At 47.1% G+C, this 21491-nt stretch overlaps 2 protein-coding genes across 5 annotated transcripts; one reads left to right on the forward strand and one right to left on the reverse strand.

Annotated features, from left to right (window-relative positions):
• Nucleotides 1-123: 123 nt before the first annotated feature.
• Nucleotides 124-14640, forward strand: LOC119825731 (pentatricopeptide repeat-containing protein 1, mitochondrial-like). Of its 3 annotated transcripts, none has more exons than XM_038346806.1 (9): nt 124-442; nt 2910-3418; nt 4883-5023; nt 6036-6254; nt 6963-7064; nt 9384-10088; nt 11840-11956; nt 12686-12868; nt 14134-14640. In XM_038346806.1, the coding sequence occupies exons 2-9, from the start codon at nt 2945-2947 to the stop codon at nt 14314-14316; spliced, it is 2124 nt and encodes a 707-aa protein (XP_038202734.1). In that variant the 5' UTR covers nt 124-442; nt 2910-2944; the 3' UTR covers nt 14317-14640. The 3 variants fall into 3 exon arrangements, with proteins under 3 accessions (XP_038202734.1, XP_038202735.1, XP_038202736.1); XM_038346807.1 differs by having other exon boundaries at nt 2985-3418; XM_038346808.1 differs by lacking the exon at nt 124-442 and adding an exon at nt 3544-3725 and having other exon boundaries at nt 3277-3418.
• A 12-nt stretch (nt 14641-14652) lies between these two features.
• On the reverse strand, nt 14653-20061 carry LOC119825735 (protein BUD31 homolog). 2 transcript variants are annotated; one of them, XM_038346815.1, is made up of 3 exons: nt 19968-20061; nt 16280-16446; nt 14653-14828 (listed from the first exon to the last, which is right to left on the reverse strand). In XM_038346815.1, the coding sequence occupies exons 1-3, from the start codon at nt 20059-20061 to the stop codon at nt 14778-14780; spliced, it is 312 nt and encodes a 103-aa protein (XP_038202743.1). In that variant the 3' UTR covers nt 14653-14777. The 2 variants fall into 2 exon arrangements, with proteins under 2 accessions (XP_038202743.1, XP_038202742.1); XM_038346814.1 differs by lacking the exon at nt 19968-20061 and adding an exon at nt 17587-19080.
• Nucleotides 20062-21491: the final 1430 nt, after the last annotated feature.

Below are 21491 nucleotides of genomic sequence, written 5' to 3' on the forward strand. Positions count from 1 at the left end.
GCCCGAGCCCGCGTGCCGGCCCCCATTCAGACTCAACCAATAGAGAGCGGAGTCCTACCGCTCCTTCAGGCCTGCCTAGCCGCTGGCCGAACGCTCTTCTCTTTGGGTCAGTAATCCGCAAGAACGTGTGAGGGAGGGACCTCAGGCGCTTGTGACTAAGGGAAGAAAGTTGATTGGGGCGTCCTGCGACCCCGAGGACGCTTTACGGCGCCTCGTTGCGCAGGACTCTCCGAGTGACTTCTTGTTCAACCCTCGTAGGAATCCCGGGAGCCAGGCCGAAATTGGAGCCAAGGGACTGTGTCCAAGCCCACGCTGTCGGTCACGTGAGAAAATCCACTCTCTGAAGGCCTGAGGAGAGGAGGCAGGGGCGGCCCGAGGGTCCCAGGCCCCCCTATGGGTGGACAGCCTTCACGTATCTCTAATTTAAAGGTTTAAAACTTAGGTAAGGAGACTGGACATGTGGCTCAGTTGGCAAAATGTTTGTCCTGGGTTCGAGCCTCAGGACCACATAACATAAACCGGGAATGCTGGAGCATACTTTTAATGCCAGTAAATGACAGGCATTAAAAAGGCAGGAAATCAAAAGTTCGAGGCCAACCTGAATTACAGGAGAACCTGAAGGGAGAGTCAACCTTCTAATAGAGCTCGGATTTAAAATGTTTATCGTCAGCCGGGCGGCGGTGGCACATGCCTTTAATTCCTGTACTGGGGAGGCAGAGGTAGGAGGATCTCTGTGAGTTAAAGGCCATCCTGGTCCACAGAGTTCCAGCCAGAGAGGGACCCTGTCTTGAAAAACAAAACAAAACAAAACAAAACAAGACAAAAGTTTATCTTGATTTGTGTATTTATATATGGCAGGCTGGCCTTGAACTCACAGAGACCCTCCCCCTGCCTGTGGCTCCCGAGTGCTGGGATTAAAAATGTGAGCCACTATCACCCAGCTATCCTGATTTCCTTAAAAAAATATTTATTTATTTATTAAGTATACAATATTCTGTCTGTGTGTATGTCTGCAGGCCAGAAGAGGGCACCATGTGGTTGCTGGGAATTGAACTCAGGACCTTTGGAAGAGCAGGCAATGCTCTTAACCGCTGAGCCATCTCTCCAGCCCCTGATTTTTGTTTTTGTTTTGTTTACGAGACAGGGTTTCTCTGTGTAGTTTTGGAGCCTGTCCTTGAACCATCTGTAGACAAGGCTGGCGACCTCACAGAGATCCACCTACCTCTGCCTCATGAGTGCTGGGATTAAAGGCTTGCGCCACCACCACCTGGCTGATGTTTGTTTATTAAAGGGTTTAAATTATGCAAGCTGAACTCTAAAGCCCACCTAATAAAAATTAAATGCTAGACTGGTATGGGAGGATGCAGCTCAGTGAGAGAGCTTAGATTCGCAAGTCCCTGTATTTGAAGCCCTATGCTACCAGATTCATAAAAAAACAGGCCAATAAATACAAAATCCCAGACACAGTGGTCCTTGCTTGTAATGCTAGCACTGAAGTAAAGTTGAGGCAGGAAAATAAGATTAGTTTGAGGCTAACCAAGGCTACTCAGTGGGACCCTGTCTCATAAAGTATAAAGATCGCTAGGCACTGGTGGTAGACAACTTTAATCCCTGCATGCTAGAGGCAGGGGCGGTTGGATCTCTGTGTGTTTAAGGTCAGCCCGTTCGACAGAGTGAATTCTAGGATAGCAAAGGCTACACAGAGAGACCCTGTCTGGAAAAAAAGAAAAAAATATAAAGAGCTAGTAATATAGCTGAGTGGTAGACCTCTAAATTCAATCTTTAGTACCACAAAAGGAAAAAAATAAGTAAGCACGTATGTATATAATTTTCTGGTTATTTTGTTTGTTTTGTTTTGAGACAGTGTGTGTCTTGTAGCCCTGGCTGACCTGGAACTCACACTATGTGGACCAGGATGATCTCTAACTGAGAGAAATCTGCTTGTGATGACCTCTGAGCGCTTGTACTAAAGGAGTGCACCACCACACCCTATATGGTTGTTTTTTTTTTTTTTTTTGTTTGCTTGTTTGTTTTTGTTTTTCGAGACAGGGTTTCTCTGTAGCTTTTGGAGCCTGTCCTGGAACTCACTCTGAAGACCAGGCTGGCTTCAACCTCACAGAGATCCACCCGTGCTGGAATTTTATGTGTATTTTTTTTCAATCCTGAGGATTGAACCTAGGACCTCATGAAGGCTAGATAGGAGTTCTACCATGGAGCTACAGACCCTCTCACTACACTTTGTTTATTGTAGTCCTTCTGCCTGAGGCTGCTGAGTACCAAGAATCTCAGGCCTGCCTAAGACTTTCTCTTTCTGTTTGGTTCTGGTTTTTTGACTGTGTCTTATATAGCCTGATCTTATTTATAGCAGAGGCTACCTTGCGCTCCTGTGCATTTTTGAAACACATTTGTTTATGTGTGCATTTACATGGGTGCATTGCACAGTATATGTGCACAGGTCAGAGAACAGCTCGCATCACAGCTTCTACCAAGTAGATTCAGGGACCAAACTCAGGTCATCGAGCATGGCAGAAAGCACCTTTACCTGCTGAGACAGGCTCAGGCCCTCTTTGTTGTTGTCTTGTTTTCAGGACAGGGATCTCTATCCCGGACTAGATTGGAACTCTGCCTCCCAAGTGCTTGGATTAACTGTGTGGGCTACTGCACCTGGCTTTCTCTCTTACTCTTATGAGACAATCCCAAGAAGCCCAGGCTGTCCTTGAAGTTGATATGTAGCTGAGGATGACCTTGTTCTGATTGCTGAGAGTGTAAATACGGCCCATCTCCTACTCCCCATCCCCAGCCTGAGCCCAGACTTCCTAACTCTGTTCCACCCTTGCATCTGCACTTCTCTCTTCTTTCCAGCTTCCACACAGAGGCCGATGGGACTTCCTTATTTTTCTTCATTTTAGGCTGTGTTAGCACAAGAAGGCCAGCGATAGACCTCATGAGACTTTCCCGGCTCTTTTCTGGCCCCCACCCCATAGGACTATCTGTCCTCCAACACTGGGATCTTCTTGGATCTACCCGATGGACAGGAGGCAAGAAGGGGTTTCCACAGCTGAGGTCGGCATGGCCACGTTGGCAGGTGTCGGTAGCCTTCTGCAGCTCTTCTTCCCACCTGCCCCTGGGCCAAGGGAGCCAGAAGAACATGGGCAGCTTCTGCTCTGACTCCAGTAAGCTCAGCACTGCGGCCCCTCAGGAGGAGGAGGAGGAGGACGACAAAGAGAACTTTGGGACCCTCTCTGACAAATACTCCTCCCGGAGACTCTTCCACAAGTCAACAGCCCAGCTGTATAACCTACAGCTGAAGGAGCAGGGTGTCGAGGAGGAAGAATTGGAGCCCAAACTGTGGCAGGGCCGGAGGAACACTCCGTACTGGTACTTCTTTCAGTGCAAACGTCTGATCAAGGAAGGAAAGGTCCGAGAACCTTGGGGTCTTCCTTTCTGCTGGGTTGACATATGTGGGGCAGTACAGCCTTCCCAGTTGTTGAAATTGGAATGTTCATTGCTCAGTCCTTGGATCTCTATTGTTTTTGTGCACAGATGAGTGTTTGTGCCATGGTGCACATGTAGAAGTCAGAAGACAACATGGTTGAGCTGCTTCTTCCCTCCCACCTTTATGTGGGACCCAGGGATCGAATTCTGGTCACTATATTTACACTGCAAGTGCCTTTATCTGCTGAGCCATATCGCTAGCCCCCTGGCTGTCTTTAACCCACTACATGGTAATCCCACTAATCTTTTTGTCCATAAGACATTTCTTTGGGTCATGATTTGTTCCTTTTTTTTTTTTTTTTTTTTTTTTTTTTTTTAGATTTATTTATTACGTACACAGTGTTCAGCCTCCATGTATGCCTGCAGGCCAGAAGAGGGCACCAGATCTCATTACAGAATTACAGATGGTTGTGAGCCACCATGTGGTTGCTGGGAATTGAACTCAGGACCTGTGGAAGAGCAGTCCGTGCTCTTGATCGCTGAGCCATCTCTCCAGCCCCCATGATTTGTTCTTTTAACAGCTTGACCTCTAAACTGTTTCCAGGTCTAGCTCGTTTAGTATTTCCACCATTCTTTCCTGGCTGTCTTGCTGTGTCGCCCTGGCTCACTGGCACTCACCATGTAGTTCAGGTTAGCCTTCCACTCATAGTCTCCTGCCTCAGCAGGAGTGCTGGGATTACCTAGCATGTGCCTCTACACCCAGATTATTTTGTGCGCCACCATGCCTGCTGGTATTTGAATGAACAAATAAGAAAAAGGAGTGAGAGCTGGGCATAGTGGCACACATCTTTAATTCCAGCACTGAGACAGACATATCTCGGAATTTGAAACCAGCCTAGTATACATAGTTATACCCTGTCTCAAAAAAAAAAAAAAAAAAAAAAAAAGAAAAAAGGAAAGGAAAAAGAAAGAAAGAGAAAGGAAGGGGAGGGGAGAAAAGAAAAAAAGAAAGAGAGAAAGTGGAAATTGGGGTAGGAATTCAGTTTAGTGGTAAAGTGTTTTCCAAGCATGTGTAGGCATTTGGTATGATCTTCAGAACAACAAAAACATCGAAAACAGAGTAAGGAGTGAAAGTATGCACTAAAGGGACAGGACAGTGTAGAAAATTAGAGATGGGGCCAAGGCCACTTTGGGCAGAAGTTTGCAGTGAGAAGGAGGTATTGTGTATCATGTCAGAAGGGTCCCTCTATCTCCCACCCTCTGCTGGCAGCCTTTTATTTTGGAGGGGGGTTTGTTTTGAGATAATATTGTATGAGTTCCAGACTGTTCTGAAGCATGCTGTGTAGCCTAGAATGGCTTTGATCCCCCTGCCAAATGTATGATGCCCCACTCTCCCTGGCTTGCTAAAGGTCTCTGAAACCTTCTCTCATATTGACTTTTTACCTAGTTGGTGGAGGCCCTGGATCTGTTTGAGAGGCAGATGCTGAAGGAAGAGCGCTTGCAGCCTTTGGAGTGCAACTATACGGTGCTGATTGGGGGCTGTGGGCGCGTCGGCTACCTGAAGAAGGCCTTCAAACTCTATAATGACGTGAGTGTGGGCCACAGTAATAGGGCCAACGCTCTGAAATGCATGCTGGGAGCAGATCCTGAGCATAATGCCACTATGGACAGATGACATGGTTTGTTGACATTAAATCCAAATTGAGTTCTTGGGGAACTGAGTAGGTGACAAGAGACATGCTTAGTTTTGCGCCTGGGCTGCTAGGAGCCCCACATGACCCCTTATTTCTCTGTTACCATGTCCAGTTAGGCTGTATTCCTCTCCACAGTCACCCACAGTTGCTCACACAAACCCTGATTTTGTTCCTTTATGAATCAAAAAAGAACCTTACATGGGACAACTGTAGACTCAAACAATATACAACCCATCTTTTCCTGGGGCCAGAAGCTAAGGGAGTCCTTATTTTAGTGGATTCTTCCTCTTATTTGGTACACTACTCCAATCCTCATAGTCTATGGTTAGAGCAAACAGAAGGAAACTGCACTTCTTTTTTGTTTTGTTTTGTATTTTTGAGACGGTTTTACCATGTAACCTTGGCTGACCTGGAACTTGCTATGTAGACCAAGCTGGCCTTGAACTCATGCCTACCTCTGTCATCTGAGTGCTAAGATGCCAACATACCTGACAAAACTGTACTTCTCAAAGGACATTGTAGGTATATGAATCATTGTAATGATCTTTCTGAATGATCTCATCCTTGGTTTCTAAGGAGAGTTGACTAGCTCATGAGCTCCCAACTAGTGAGCATTGGTCCCCCTTTCCCAGGACAGACACGCTCTGTGCATCCTGGACGGTCAGGATAAGCTGCTCAGGCCTCAGAATATAAGCACACCAGCTCTAGAATATTCTTTCAAGTTCCCCAGGAGGATGATTTCCTGTTGCCATTTCCAAGAGTGCGGGCTCAATTTTCATAGTCCCTCTGGTGAAGAAAGGAGTTTGGATACTGTGTATAAGGTGCCACTTGGGTCCTTCAAAGTGGCTGTGATCTCTGTATCCAAATTCTCCTAGAGCCTCCTTCAGTGTTCTCCCGTCTCAACAGATGAAGAAGCGAGACCTGGAGCCTTCGGATGCCACCTACACAGCCCTGTTCAATGTCTGTGCAGAGTCCCCCTGGAAGGACTCTGCCCTGCAGAGTGCACTGAAGCTCAGACAGCAGCTCCAGGCCAAAAATTTCCAACTCAACCTGAAAACATATCATGCCCTGCTGAAGGTGACCGCCAAGTGTGCAGACCTCAGGATGTGCCTGGATATCTTCAAGGTGGGGACTCTCTTGCTCTTCCAAGTCAGACCCAGTCCTGTGGGACAAGTGTGAGAGACAGATTACTTGTCTCCCTTCACCTGGAATGTTCAGGAAAGCTGAGACAACCCATGCTTTATGCTGGAATTCACACATGTATCCAACATGACCTAGCTTTCTGTGGCCTCAGTCTGACAGTATGGGCTGTAGGCAGGCAAGCAAGAGGATGGTGGTGGAGAGGGGGATCCTATGCTGAGTGGGAGGACAGGAGTTTCTGAGAGATGGGAGTGTTTTTTAGGAGGTCTAGCCCAGCTTGACATTGAAAAGACTGGTGGGGATTGTGTCCTTGCCCTGTACAGTTCTACATGGTTGAAGCCTTGTTCAGACATTCTAGAAGGTGTGTCCTTTCACAGATGAAGAAACTGAGGCTGAGTAGCTCAGGGCTTTGTCCTTATACATGCCCATAGTTGGCTGCTGTTGTTATTGGGTCTTGAAACCAGTCCTTTTATTCTAGGGCTCAAGTACAGTGGTTGCAAGGGTCAGCTTTGCAGATGCTGCTGATTCTAGGAGCAGAGCTGGGGAGATGGGTCTGGAGGGAGGTGCTTCATTTGGGGGCTGGTTCTAACTGGTTCCAGTGCTGCGTCCAGGCGCCTGTTCCCTAGAGATGCGTGGACCTGGTACTGACATTGCTATAGATTCTGAGTGAGACTGCTTTCTTCTCTTGCCCAGGAAATCATCCACAAGGGGCATAGAGCCACAGAGGAAACCTTCTCTTTCCTGCTCATGGGCTGCATCCAGGACAAGAAGGCAGGCTTCCTGAAAGCCGTGCAGGTCAGTCTTGCCCTTACCCTGCCTGGTGCCAGGGTTAGCTTTGTTTTTTTTGTCTTTAAATTTATGTATGTATGCAGGAGGCCGGAAGGGGGTCAACTGGAGCTGGAGTTGTATAGCCTGTTGTGAGTCACTTGAACTGGATGCTGGGAACCATACTCAGGTCCTTTAAAAGAGCAATTTGCTCTCTTATCTGCTGAGCCTTCTCTCCAGCCCACTGTGCCAAGTGTTTTTACATACTGCTGGCCTGTGTGTTACACACTTCCTGAACCCATCAGTACCACCGGCCTGTTGGTTACACACTTCCTGAACTCATCAGTTCCACCGGCCTGTTTGTGTTACACACTTCCTGAACCCATCAGTTCCACCGGCCTGTTTGTGTTACACACTTCCTGAACCCATCAGTTCCACCGGCCTGTTGGTTACACACTTCCTGAGCCCATCAGTACCGCTGGCCTGCTTGTGTTACACACTTCTTGAGCCCATTAGTACTGCTGGCCTGTCTGTTTCATACTTCCTGAACCCATCAGTACTGCCGGCCTGTTTGTTACATGCTTCCTGCTTCCTCAGGGCACTGTCCACCCCTTTTGGCAGGTGAAGGACCTGAGGCTCACAGACGTTTATACCATGCTGAGATTCCCACAGCCACTCAGAGCTGGGATTTAGGGCTAAGGAGATGGCTTAATAGGTAACAGCACTTGCTATATAAACACATAAGGACCTAAGTTCAGATCCCTAGAACTTGTGCAAAAAGATGGATGTGATCTTGTCACTGTGACCCCAGCTCTTTGGGCAGCAGTGACATGAGGATTGCTAGGTCTTGCTGACTGCCAACTTAGCTCCAGGTCGAGTGACAGACCCTCTCTCCTCGAGTAAGGCAGAGAGTGATATAACAGGATACCTGATGTTCACCTCTGGCCTTTGCTTACATACAGATACCCATACCCATTTACAACAGTGACACACAGACACACACACAAACACACACCGAAAAAGAAAAAATAGCTACAACTTAGTCTACATTGAGACTTCTAGTTTGAGACCCTGTTTCAAAAAAAAAAAAAGCCAAGTGTATCAGACTCTAATGTGTGAATCTCTGCCACATTTTATTTCAACGATATGGTGTATATGTCTCTTAATTTTCCATTCTGCTAACCATTCCTTAGGAAAGGCTGCCAAGATCCCTGCCTTCCTGAAAACCTTGCCCTGATAGGCATTATAGCCTTGCGAGGTTTGCCAAGCTGGTGCCTAACCTGCCAGTCCCCATCTGCATACCTTGCTCTAATGTAGGGTGTCCGCTGTTGCCTACACCCAGCCCTTTAAAGTTTCTGTCAGAACCAGAGAAGGGACTGGTGAGTTAGTGCAGCACTTGGGAAGCAGAGGCATCTCTGAGTTTAAGGCTAGCATGATCTACGTAATGACTTCAAGGCTACATAGTAAGAACCTGTCTCAAAAAAACAAAACAGAAAAACCAAAGGGTGCTGGAGAGAGAAGTTAAGAGCATTGGCTGCTTTTGTAGAAGACCTGGGTCCAGTCTCCAGCACCCACACGGTGGCTCACAACTACTTAAAGGTGTGTGCTGCCACGCATGGCCTTAGGTTGGATACTTTCTTGATTCTTCTTTATTTAGTCACTTCTTTAAATGTATGTATTTATTTTCTGTACATTGGCGTTTGGCCTGCATGTATGTCTATGTGAAGGTGTTAAATCCTCTGGAACTGGAGTAGCAGACAGGTGTGAGCTGCTATGTGGGAGCTGGGAACTGAACTCAGGACCTCTGGAAGAGCAGCCAGAGCTTTTAACCACTGAGCCATCTCACCACCTCTTAAACCTATTTTGATTATATGTATTTTGGCGGGGAAGGCATTTACATTCCCCAGCACAAATGTAGAGGCCAGAGGACAACCTCCCAGATTGGTTTTCTCCTTTGATCATGTAGAGTCTAGGGATTGAACTCAGGTCATCAGGTTTGGTGGCCAGTTCTCACGTCCCCACTTCCCACCCCTGCTGTTTTTTGTTTTTGTATTTTTTAGGTTTCTTGATCCTTTCATCTGGGGCTGTAGGCTGGCTTCACAGGGACTGAACCTGGGGGCTCCATACCCCGACTCACACTCCTGCACTTTTTTTTTCTTTTTTTTTTTTGCTGGTGCTAGGGTTTTATTCCAGGGCTTCACATACACTCAGCCATTGCTGCACCGCAGAGCTACTCCAGTTTTCTTGTGCCTTAGGAGTTTGCCGGTCTGATTGTTACTGCACAGCACCTCCTTCAATGGGAGCCTGGAGGAGGCAGGGACATGTAGCTAACATTAGTTTCTCCTGCAGGTATGGCGGCAGATGCTGAGGCTGGGCATCAAACCAACTAGGCATGGCTATAACCTCCTGTTGGGCGCAGCTCGAGACTGTGGTCTGGGGGACCTAGAGGTTGCCTCCAGGCTGCTCCTGAAGCCTCAGGAAGAGACCATCCTGTTCCAGCTACCAGCAGGCAGGCCTGAGGCCCGGAGGAAAGTCCAGGCCAAGGCAGTGGTTGATGTGTCAGTTAGACATGTGGAGGCACTAGAGAGGCAGTTGTTTCTGGAACCTTCTCAGGAACTTGAGAGACCTTCAGAGTTCCCCGAGACTAGGGTAACAAGCAAAATCCAGCCTGAGATAGAAACCAAGGCAGAACCTGACCATATACCAGCCCATACTCCACTGGTCCTGATGCCTCCCCCCTTGAATCTGGAAGTTAATATCCTGAGTCTAGGGGCTCTCTCCCCAACTGTAGTCTCCTTTGGGACAGTGGCCACACCTGCTGATAGGCTGGCCTTGATGGGAGGTCTGGAGGGCTTCCTGGGAAAGATGGCAGAACACGGGCTCCAGCCGGACATCAAAACCCTCACTCTACTGGCTGAGGTGGTGGAACCTGGGAGCCCTGCAGAATCCTCGCTGCTGACCATCCTGGACAGGCATAAGGTGGAGGCCGACGTTACCTTCTTCAACACGTTGATAAGGAAGAAGAGCAAGCTGGGAGACCTGGAGGGAGCAAAGGTCAGGCACTATCTACTGGGGTCTTCATTCTCTGACCTTAGATTGTAGAATGTAGCTTATTAGTCAACAGATATATCTGGAGCCCTGCTCTAGGCTTGACCTTATATGAAGCTAGGAATTGAGACACAAACCAGCCAGCTGCACCACAGCCCTACCACATAGAGGAAGGGCATGAAGGACATTTATGAAGAAGGGACATCCTGATATGCTGGGGATACTGGGTTCCAAGAGGCCAAACGTGTCACTACACTGAGGAGGGGTACATAAGATAAGCAGGTGCTTCAGGAACAGGACCATAGAGTTGTTCAGCTAGTTAAAGAATCACCATCAACTGGGACCGGAGAGATGCCTCAGTGCTTAAGAACACTGGCTCTTCTAGAGGCTCTGGGTTTGGTTCCTAGCATTTATATGGCAGCTCATAACCATCTGTAGCTCCAGTTTCAGGGGATCTGATGCCGTCTTCTGGCTTCCATGGGCACTATGCATTCAAATAGTACTTAGACATAAATGCAGGCACACCTGTACACATTCAAAACAAAATAAAATGTCACTGTGGGGCTGAGGATAGCTCAACTGGTAGAGTTGCCTAGCACACATATGATCCTGGGATCCATTCCTAGCACTGCATAACCTGATTCACACCTATAATCCTAGGAGCTGGGGATTGGAGGATGGAGGATCAAAGATTTAAGGTCATCCTTGGCCACTGTCTTAGCTTTGGTTCCTATTTACTGTGATGAAACACCATGACCAACAGCGATTTGAAATGGATTTGTTTGACGTATGCATTTGTACCTTTGTAGTCCATCACTGAGGAAGTCAGAACAAGGGAAGCTGGAGGCAGGAGCTGATGCAGAAGCCATGGAGGGGTGCTGCTTACTGGTTTTGCTTCATGGTTTGCTTAGCCTGTTTTCTTATAGAACCCAAGACCACCAGCCTCGGGCTGGCACCACCTACGTTGGGCTGGGCCCTCCCCCATCAATCACTAATTAAGAGAATGCCCTACAGCCCCATTTTATGTATGTGTTTTCTCAGTTGAGTGTCCCTCCTTTCAGCTCTCTAGCATGTCAAGTTGACATAAAAATATCTAGCATAGCCAAATTGAGAGTTCATTGCCAGCCTAGAGTCCTTGAGACCTTGTCTTTCGAGAGTAACAGATCTCTAAGTTTTAGTCCAGTCTACATAGTGAAGCCCAGACTAGACAAGGCAGTATATTGAGACCCTGGCTCAGCTTCCCCCCTCAAAAAGATAGGTTCACCATGAGGCACCCCAATAGGTCTCTGGAGTGTTCTTGCCACCCCAATACGTTCCCAGCACTGCATGTACTCTGTGCTGTCATCAGCTTCAGGTCTTTCTGCTTCTCTTCTGGTCAGGCCAGGAGACGCAGTCTGATTGTGTGATGCTTTCCCCATCTCACAGAGATGATAGGCAGGCTCCAGACAGGTTTTTCTCACTTACACAGTCAGTTTTTATGTGATGCGCTTTGACAGAAGCAGTGCCCTGGGCATCTGTGAGGGTCAAAGGTGACAGAGAAATGGCCACAGTGCAGAACACACCTTCCTCTGGACAAGCTAAGAAGACAGTCCTCTGGGGCTGAGTAGAGACCAGCAGTGCCATGTAATCAGCTGAGGGAGTCAAGAGGCCTCTGAGCAATGGTGCCCCTTGGTCTCTAGCGTCCAGCAAAGGAATTCATCAGGACATCTGGCCAGGGCTTGTAGGTCTCAGGTAATAGCTGCATGTCTGTCTTACAGGCGCTGTTGCCAGTCCTGGCAAAGAAGGGAATTGTCCCCAATCTGCGGACTTTCTGCAATCTGGCCATTGGGTGCCGTAGACCCAGGGATGGTATGCAGCTGCTTGCGGACATGAAGGTGAGAGGCCCAAGCCCAAGCAGGATGCCTCCGGTTCTGGGAGAAAACCCAGGGAGTTCTCAAGAAGTTATGGGGAAAATAGGACCCAGCAGGATCAAATGAATATGAAGCAGGAATGGCCGTGACCCCCTGTGGGAATGAGCAGATTCTGTGAGGTACTGTGGAATAGAATGTGTTTCCATCTTGAAGGTACAGTTCCAGTGGAGAGATGTGAATGAGGCTGAGCCCTAACACCCCGGAGGGATGGGAGCTCTGGCCAGAGGAGAGATGGACTAGAAGCTTGGAGAGCACAGGGTGGTTTTCAGCTGTGGCTGCTCTGATGCACATTCAATTCCAGCCTACCCCAGCAGCGGCCACTTCTGTAAGGACTAAGTTGTGTTCCCACATCTACCCCCCTACTAATGCTGGCTGTTATAGACTGACCACCACCTTGTGGTGATGACCCTTTAAGCAGTAAGCTACAGCCAACAGTGTGTGGAGGTATTTTGCGCCTCGTTTCCTGTCTGTTGGCGCCTGAGCAGCAGTCTTTCCAGATTCTTCAGGGTTGAAGTGACAGGGCAAACTTGCATTTGTATGGGGTTTGACAGTCAGCTGTTGCTGTACGGTTCTACCCGTCTTATTTCTGGTGACTAGTCTGTGGAGCAGACCTGTCTGTGGAGCGGGCCTAGCAGACTCCCTTGTCCTAGCAGCCACCATCATCCTGCTGACCATGTGATGTCCACGTTCTAGAAATCCCAGGTGGCCCCTAACACCCACATCTACAGCACTCTCATCAACGCGGCCCTCAAGAAGCTGGACTATGCGTATCTCATTGATATCCTGAAGGACATGAGGCAGAACAGCGTCCCAGTGAATGAAGTGATCATCCGTCAGCTAGAGTTTGCTGCTGAGTACCCTCCCACCTTTGACCGGGTATGTGTGCCAACTCTACAGTGCTCACCATTGCCTTAGCCGCTGCCATCTCTGGATTCAGCCTTTGGAGCTTGACATTCATTTCCTTGCTGAAAGTTGTTGAGTAGCTTTCCTTAAGAGAAACCCAAGGCCCTGTGCCGCATTGAGTATCCTGGAGCCGACAAGTGGCTGTGAGCTGCCTGGTGTGGATGCTAGGAACTGAACTCAGGTCCTCTGGAAGATCAGTACTTCTAACCACTAAGCCATCTCTCCAGCCCTTTCATTTTGAGGCAGTCTCAGGTAACTCAGGCTGGCTTCTAGACTTTTTTCAGTTCCATGTTGTACATATCTTATCAGGAGATGGTCTCGTTGCTTAGTGCGTAGAGAGGGGCGTTAGGTGCAACTGAAGCCTTCTGTCACTCTCCGAGTTAATTTCTGAGAGCGTCTCACTGACACTGGGGCTAATGTTTGGCTAGATTTGCTGTCTTGTTGCCTGTCTCATCTCCCTAGCACAGGGCATGGGTACCAGAGTGAATTTGTCCTGTGTGCATACCAAACACTTTACCATTGAACCATTTCCTCACCACACTTAATCTATTGCTTATTACTGAGACAGGGTTTCTCTGTGTAGCCTTGGAAACTGGCCTGGAACTTAAGATATCTACCTGCCTCTCCCTCCCAAGTACTGGGATTAAAGGCATGTATCTCCACACCTGACTTGAACTTAATCTTTTTAAATCAAACTTTTAAACTTGTAATTAACGGGGTTTTTCTCTCTTTTTTTGGTTTGGCCTATTTTTCCTATGTAACCCCTGCCAGCTGTTTCAGGCTTTACATACCTATCCTCCCTATAAGTGGATGCTGCAGTGGTCCAAGGTTATAGGTCAGGATGGGAGCAGCTCAGCAAAAGAGGCAGAACTTATGGGATGCCTCAATTCTAGCTGTGGGGCTGAGGTGACCTCCACAGGTTTAGGAGCGCTACTGTGCCCTTAGAATCGATGGCTTTTAGGCAAAGGGCAGTTTGTCCTGCCCCGCAATACAGCAGCGAATCTAATGTTATTTTTCTATCCTGTCCACTGTAGTCTTCTTGAAAGCAGAGCAGAGGTCAGCTGCTGTGTTAGCTTTGGGTGACATGCAGTGGCTTGGATTGCCTGAGAACATTTCTGAGCTCCCTGCTTTTCTTAGTGTATTCCGTATTCATTGAACAGATTGATTGGTCTCATGGTGAAGCTTCTGTCCCTGTATGTCACTCACCTTGATGTAGTTCTGTTTATTTCTAATTACAGTACAAAGGGAATAACACCTACTTGAAGAAGATTGATGGCTTTCGAGCTTATTACAAGCAGTGGCTGAAAGTGATGCCAGCAGAGGAAGCCTCCCACCCCTGGCAGGAGTTCCGGACCAAGCCCAAGGGGAACCAAGACACCACTGGGAATGTTGGTGTCCGGGGAGGCCTTAGGGACAAGTGATGGAGCCTGCTGCTGCGACAAGCTCCCAGCTTTCACAGTGCAGGTGGAGCCCAAGAGCTCCTTCCATTTAAAAGCAGAGAATGTGCTGGTGTCGCCTTTCTAGAGGCACCGCAGCGTTCTACAGGCGTAGGCATGAGGACAAAATACTGGGCCCAGGTTGCCCTCCCCGTCACTGCTGAGAAAGGTGTAAGCTTCTGCTCACACACTGGCTATGACACTGAGCCACGACTGTGCCCATCCCCTGCATCCCACCCACAGCCTGCTACTCTGGAAGAATGAATATAGCCAAGAGGTCTAATGGTTTTATTTGTACAGATTTCAGCGATTGGATCTAGAGCCCATGTTCCCTCTGGGTCTCTTCTCTGGGCACCACTCTGAGAAGAGCTGCTCCAGAAGGAGGGTGGCCCAGTAGGTAGAAACCAACAAAGTCCAAAGTCCAGAATACAGCAGAGTCATGGGTGTCAGCCAGAGCAACCTCTGCAGCCACAGTGTGTGCACTCGATGATGCGACCCTGTAAGAGAAGACGGGGACATTTGTGTACACTGCTACAACCCTGCACATACCTACTGAAATGTGCTGTACAGGGTGCTGGTGGAACAGTCCCTGTCCCTAGACGCTTCCATTTGGATATTTTAGCTCCTTTGGGAAAATGCAAACAGTTACCACTAGCCGAGAGTTACATGTTTGTACGTGATTAAGGAAAGACACACCTACCACTGCCACAAAAAGCCTCTGTAAGCCAGTGCCTCCCTCCTTTTTTTTTTTTTTTTTTTTTGAGACAGGGTTTCTGTAGTGATCCTAGATGGCCTAGAATTTGTTCTCTAGACCAGGTTGGCCTTGAACTCAGAGATCCAGCTGACTCTTCTTAAAGGATTAAAGGTGTGTGACCACCTGATGTAAGCCAGCCTTTTTATTCTCCTGGTGGGCCTGCTACTGCTTAGAGGGCTTAGGCCAGAGTTCTTGAGGACACTGGGCAAAAGGTATGCACTCAAGTTCCCGTGGCCAGAACAGTATTGTCCCAGGGGCATAGTGGCTGGCTGGGGGACTGGTGAAATGCTGTCTTGACCTTCTTTTCTGGAGTCCAAGAGCCCATATTAAGCAAATAAAGTTTTCTGGTAAAGTTCTGCTAAATCTTTGAGACAGGTCTCATAATGGATAGCCCTAAATTTCACAGCTTTGTCCACAGATGTGCACTACCGCATTTGTTTCTATGGGGTGCTGGAGATGGAACCAGGGCTTCATGCATACTAGACTGCCCTCTGCCAACTGAGCAACAATCCAGAGGCTGGGACACCAAGAGCCTCCTCTTGGGAAGCAGCCATCAACCACTAGCCATGGCTTGGCACATCCACACCAGAGCCCCACCCTTGGCACAGACGGCAGATAGAGCTGCCTGCTGAGCTGAGGCCATCTGCACTGAATGAAAGCTGAGTGGGTGGCCTCTCTGGCCTGATGTCCTGGTATTCCATTTCAAGGGTCTGGAAACTGGAGTTCAGCCACTATACCCTGCCAGGTGCCTAGCTTTGAAACCATTATTATTGTTGTTAATATTTTGAAACACAATCTCAGTGCTAGTCCAGGCTGGTCTCAACCTCCCAAGTATTGAGATTAAAGCATGAGTCACCACTCCTTGCTTTAGAACAAAGTTCTGACGGAAGATATATAGAGAATGTCACCATGAGACCAGAGAGAAAGGAATAGGTTGCCTAGTAGCCACGCCAATGTAGCCCTTCAATCACCTAAGAGCTACTGCCTAAGAAAAGAGGCTTGGTCCAGTTATTTGACCACTGGTAGTGTTGAGACCTATCTTACATCTCACTAGGAAGGATTCTGATCAGGACTCACTCTTGGGAGGGATGGCAGACAGATTTCCAATGATAAAATTCCTTCCCAAAATACCCATTATGGTCAACTAAGGCAGAGCTTTAAACAAAATTCCCCCGTCCAGCCATCAGGCATTACCACTTCCAGCTTGCTTTTCAGGACCTGGCAAATGCAGTTCATCCCAAAGTTGGTGTCCCTGGTCTGAATGCAGCGTAGGCAGCATAAATTCTCATAGCCCTGCTTTTTCCACGTGGCAATTAGGTTTTTGTCTGCATAGCCTTCTTTAATGCAGTATTCATAGAGCTCTGTCAGAAAGGTAGGGGCAAGGCATCAGAACATGGCACAATAAACCTGCCTTCATCCTAGACTAAAAAGGAAAATTAAGCTGGGTATGGTGGCCTAAGCCTTTGATCCCAGCACTTGGGAGGCAGAGACAGAAAGATTTCTCTAAGTTTTAGGCCAGCCTGGTCTACAAATCAAGTTCCAGGAGAGTTATGACGACACAGGCCCTGCCTCGAAATCAAACAAAAAAAAAAAAATTTAATCCCAGAATTTGACAGAGGTAGGTAGAATCATCTTAAGGTCAGTATCGTCTGTGTAAGCTCCAGGCCAGCCAGGGCTACACTGGTGTAACTTTGTTTCAAAAAAAGAAAACACAGGCTGGAGAGATGGCTCAGAGGTTAAGAGCATTGCCTGCTCTTCCAAAGGTCCTGAGTTCAATTCCCAGCAACCACATGGTGGCTCACAACTATCTGTAATGAGGTCTGGTGCCCTCTTCTGGTCTGCAGGCATACACACAGACAGAATATTGTATCCATAATAAATAAATAAATATTTAAAAAAAAAAAGAAAACACAAATTTCTTCATCAGTAAACTAATGCTTGCTGGGTTTGCAAAGCTAAGAACCATTGTTTTTAGTTTTGTTTTTGGAGTCAGGATCTCACAAAACAGTCAAGGCTTGCCTGAAGTCCCAACAGTTTTCCTGCTTCTGCTTTCCAAGTGCTGAAACTATGGGTCTCAGCGCTCAGCTTTTTCACCTGTTTTGAGATAGGGTTTCTCTGTACAGCCCCTCAATCTCCTACAATTTGCTATGTAGATCTAGCTAGCCTTGAATTCAGACAACCACCTGCCTCTGCCTCCTAAACTGCTGGGATTAAAGGCCTGGTGACAGGCAACTTTTTATGAACCACTATATATATATATCTCAAAACTATCCAAATTCAAAAGGTCAACAAGTTTCCTCAGAGATCAAGAATGCTTTCCTTACAGGCCTAATGACCTGAGTTCAATCCCCCAGGCCCACATGGCAAAAGGAGAGAACCAGTTCCTGAAGATTGTCCCACATCCTCCACACTGAATCCTTGGAATGCGATTGCCTCCACAGGTATATGAACAGAGTATAATAGCTTTTTGAAAGCCAAGGTATTTAGCCAGTCACATTTACCTCTACTAATGGCTTTCCGCTTATAAAACAGGTCAAATATATATTGCGTTTTCTGGTGATGGATTCTGAAAATGGGCCACAGCGATTCCACTTTTCTCTTTCCCTCATGGGGTTTGGTTTCAGCTGGAGAGAAAAAAGCATGTATATATTTTAGGAGACAGTCAGTCTGCATAGCACGCAGCATGTTTGCTTCCTTAACTATAGCTATCATTATTTTATCCCGTGGGATAGTAATGAAAGCAACGGACAATGACAAGAGTGGACAAAACTAGAATCCTCAAGCCCTTCTAGCAGAATGCAGAACGGGATAGGAAATTTCTAGAGTTACCATGAGTTTAGGAACACACTGAAGCAGGATGAATACAGACTCTCTTTCACCCACTCTAATTTCCTTTACTTTCAGAGTTGTGCCAAGAAATCTCTTGACCCATACATAGCAAGCTTGACAACTACAAGTTCTGAGTACTGAACAGAAACTGGCACAACCAGTTGTGAAAAGAGAAAGCAAAGTTAACAGTGGCTTAGTAATTATTGCTATAGGTATAACCTCAATATCAATGATCAGATCAGCTGTAAACAGGTATTTCAAAGATTGTTTTAAAATAGCAATTCGAAGGGGGCTGGAAAGGTGGCTCAGTGGTTGAGAGCACTGGCTGCTTTTGCAGAGAACCCAGGTTCAATTCCCAGCACCTAGGTGGCAGCTTATGTTGTAACTCCAGTTCCAGGGATCCTGCGTCTCTCTTTCAGCCTTTGCAAACACTAGGCACAAACATGGTACACATGAAGCAAAACATGAAATAGCAATTCAGGGTGGTGATGGGATAACTCAGTGAGTAAGTATGCTTGCTCCCAAACTCCTATGAGACTGATCTCTGGAATCCTCAGGGTGGAGGGAACTGACTCTGGTAAGTTGTCCTCTAACCTCTCCCATGCTCTGTAGTACACGTTTGTGCAAAAGCCACTGTCACACCACACAAATAACAAGCAAGCAGTCATACAGCAAGATGTCTTTCATTTATCTTGGCAGACTTAGAACCACCTAAGGGGGCCTCATTTGAGTAATGAGCTAGATCAAGTTGGCCTGAGATAGAAGATCTACTCTGAGTAGAGGCACCATTCTCGGTGTATCCTGAATTGTCTGAAAGTGAAGAAAACTAGTTGAACTTCTGTGTGAGCAAGCACCATGTGTGCAATTACCACTTTTTAAAAAAGTTTCTTAGATCATTTATATATGAGTGTTTGGCCTACATGTATGTATGTACCCAGTGCCCATAAATGTCAGAAGAGGTGCTGGATCCCTGGAAATCGAGTTATAAACAGATGTGAGCAGACATGTGGGTGTTGGGACATGAACCTGGGTCCTCAGCAAGAGCCGCATGTGCTTAATCACTGAGTTATTTCTCCAGCCCTGTTCTCTGCTCTTTGACTATGGGTGTGTGTTGTTTTAGTTCCAGTCTTGACATCCCCTCAATGATAGACTCTAACCTGGAATTGTAAACCAAATAAACCCTTTCCTTCCCTATGTTGCTTTTGGTCAGGGAGTTCTTATCACAGTAACAGCAACCAAACTAGGACAAGCTGTGCTCACCAAGGCTAGCATATACTTGGGGTCAGATAAAATGTCCAGAGACAAGCTCACTGCCAGGATTCCACAGTGGGGTTGTGGTGCAGAAACTGCTACATGGTGCAAGGACCCAGGGATAAAGAGTTTCAAAAACCCAGGCCACTACAAGGAATCTCAAAAAGGGGAGGGGAGGTAAAAGATGCTTTATAATGGGGCTGTTCCCAGCACTCATGTCAGGGTAGCTACAACTACCTGTAACACCAGCTTTAGGGGATCTGACACTGTGTTCCAGCCTCCTGTACTCCCATGCATATACCCTCCTGTCCCCCAATGCAAAATAAATCTTAAAAAAAAGAAGGAAGGAAGGACAGAGAGAGAGAAAGAGAGAGAGAGAGAGAGAGAGAGAGAGAGAGAGAGAGAGAGAGAGAGAGAGAGAGAGAGAGAGAGAGAGGAAGCTGGGCATTATGCTATACCTTTAATTTCTGTGCTAGGGAGGCACAGGCAGACAGCTCTCCATGAGTTCGGGGCCAGCCTGATCTACTGATCTATGTAGAAACACTGTGTCAAAAGTAATGAAAAAAATTTATACAGTGAGACCCTGTCTCCAACACAACACTTAAAGTGAAAAAGACACCTGATCGTTCTCTCAGAAATATGAATGCTAATAATCCCGTTTCAGAACTTTCGAGCATTCTGGGCTGATAAGTAAACAAAACCTGACCAGTTGGCAATGAGCTTCTTCTCAAAGTTGTCTGTCTATCATTGGAGGCACCTGAGCCTCCTACATCCAACCTACTCAGGAACACTACCACTTAACCTTCTCTCATCTTTTGATCTAGTTCATCCAGTGTTGGTTCGATCAATTCCCAACCATCTGGAGGAGCTTTCTGGCTTCTTTTGACTTTGGGCATTTTCCAGCAAGATTTGTAAGATCTAGAAGAAAGTCAAGAAGTTTCTGAGTCTCAGAGCCAGAGGCCTTTGGCAGCCATTCCTGGTGCACATTCATTAACTCAAAGCAGCAAGAGCAGTTAAGTAGCTCCATGAAGGGACGGACTCCTATCCAGACTCCTGAGTTCACACTGCAGCTCTGTCTGCTTTTCACGTCTGTCAAGCCCAGGAAGTGTACTGTATGTTATGTCGGTAAGTATCATGTGTATGTGTTTTCTGAGCTCCTCTAGATGTTGGCTCTCCACCCCTATTTCAGAGCCAAGCATCTCAGTATCCTCCCCAGTCCTTTATCTGGGCATGGGCTGCCCCCCAAAAGCCCCTTAACTCTACATAGGGAGGAATGAGAACAGCAAAACAGACGCAGAGTGAAAACACCATGGCCTTGGAATCTGCTGGAAGGTACTCTGCTTCCAACAGTTAGTACTGTTTATCTCACCATACAAAAGTGTCTACAGTAGAAATGAGAACCTGGAACTTCAGCCATGGGAACCTGAGCTGACTGCCTCAGTTTTCCCAGTCAGTTTCTGTTGGATGTTGTGAGCAGCAGATCTGATGTTATTATCTCAATTTTTTTTTGCTTGGAATCTCATCTGATGGACACTATGGCCAGAAGTCTACTGGGCACTCACTTCAGCTGGAAGCCTTAAAGCAGCTTCCCCAGTAGATTTCTGCCTAGACACTTTGCTATCTACTTTCTCCCTTTCTCTCTAGCTATTTGTTACTTTGGCTTGCATCCAAAGCCAAAAGTGTACCCACAGGTAGATTATTCTTCAGAAGGCCCCAAATGGCTACTTAAGATGTAACTGCCTCGCCTAATAAGGTACCGAGCCACATGGCTAACATAGACAAGAATAATGGGCTAACATAAGTTGTAAGAGTTAATAAGATGTCTGAGCTACTAGGCCAATCAGTTTATAACGAATGTAGACCTTTGTGTCATTTCTTTGGGACTTAACGACTGCGGGAACCAGGCAGGACAGAAACCTCAGTCTACAGAATGGCACCCACGTGGATAAATGCATCCACATAAAGCCTGAGACAGCTTGAGAAGTTATTCTAGACACAAAAGAACAGAGTTAAGCATGGCTTATTGATAGCAGCATTTCCTCAGATGGGCTCTGCTTGCTAGAGGCAAACGATCTCATTTAAGAGAGGCTTCCTGACTCAGCATTAGCTGCAAAATCCTGCAGAACTTTTAAGAGGTTCTGCCACAAAACACTTAAATGGTGTTGATGAAAAGCTGACTGCATGCTTTTTGGTGGTGGCAGGGACCTTGAAACGCCATAGAGTTGTGGCAATAAACATGCTCCGGCCAGTATCTCTGTCACGAGGCTGTAATCTCAGAAAGCTAAAAAATGGGCTGGATCCAGCTGTCAAAGTCACGGCTTTAATT

The sequence above is a fragment of the Arvicola amphibius genome, chromosome 10, assembly GCF_903992535.2.
Source record: "Arvicola amphibius chromosome 10, mArvAmp1.2, whole genome shotgun sequence".
NCBI lineage: Eukaryota > Metazoa > Chordata > Mammalia > Rodentia > Cricetidae > Arvicola > Arvicola amphibius.

Bases quoted from the DNA above. Each gene is read 5' to 3' on its own strand.
- LOC119825731 (XM_038346806.1), top strand. From the start codon at position 2,945: ATGAGACTTTCCCGGCTCTTTTCTGGCCCCCACCCCATAGGACTATCT. The intron at 3,419-4,882 runs GTCCGAGAACCT...CTTTTTACCTAG, and splicing joins GTCTGATCAAGGAAGGAAAG to TTGGTGGAGGCCCTGGATCT. The intron at 5,024-6,035 runs GTGAGTGTGGGC...CCGTCTCAACAG, and splicing joins CCTTCAAACTCTATAATGAC to ATGAAGAAGCGAGACCTGGA.
- LOC119825735 (XM_038346814.1), bottom strand. From the start codon at position 17,797: ATGATAGCTATAGTTAAGGAAGCAAACATGCTGCGTGCTATGCAGACT. The intron at 16,447-17,586 runs GTAAATGTGACT...CCTTTCTGACAG, and splicing joins GCGGAAAGCCATTAGTAGAG to AGCTCTATGAATACTGCATT. The intron at 14,829-16,279 runs GTAATGCCTGAT...CTTCTCTTACAG, and splicing joins TGAAAAGCAAGCTGGAAGTG to GGTCGCATCATCGAGTGCAC.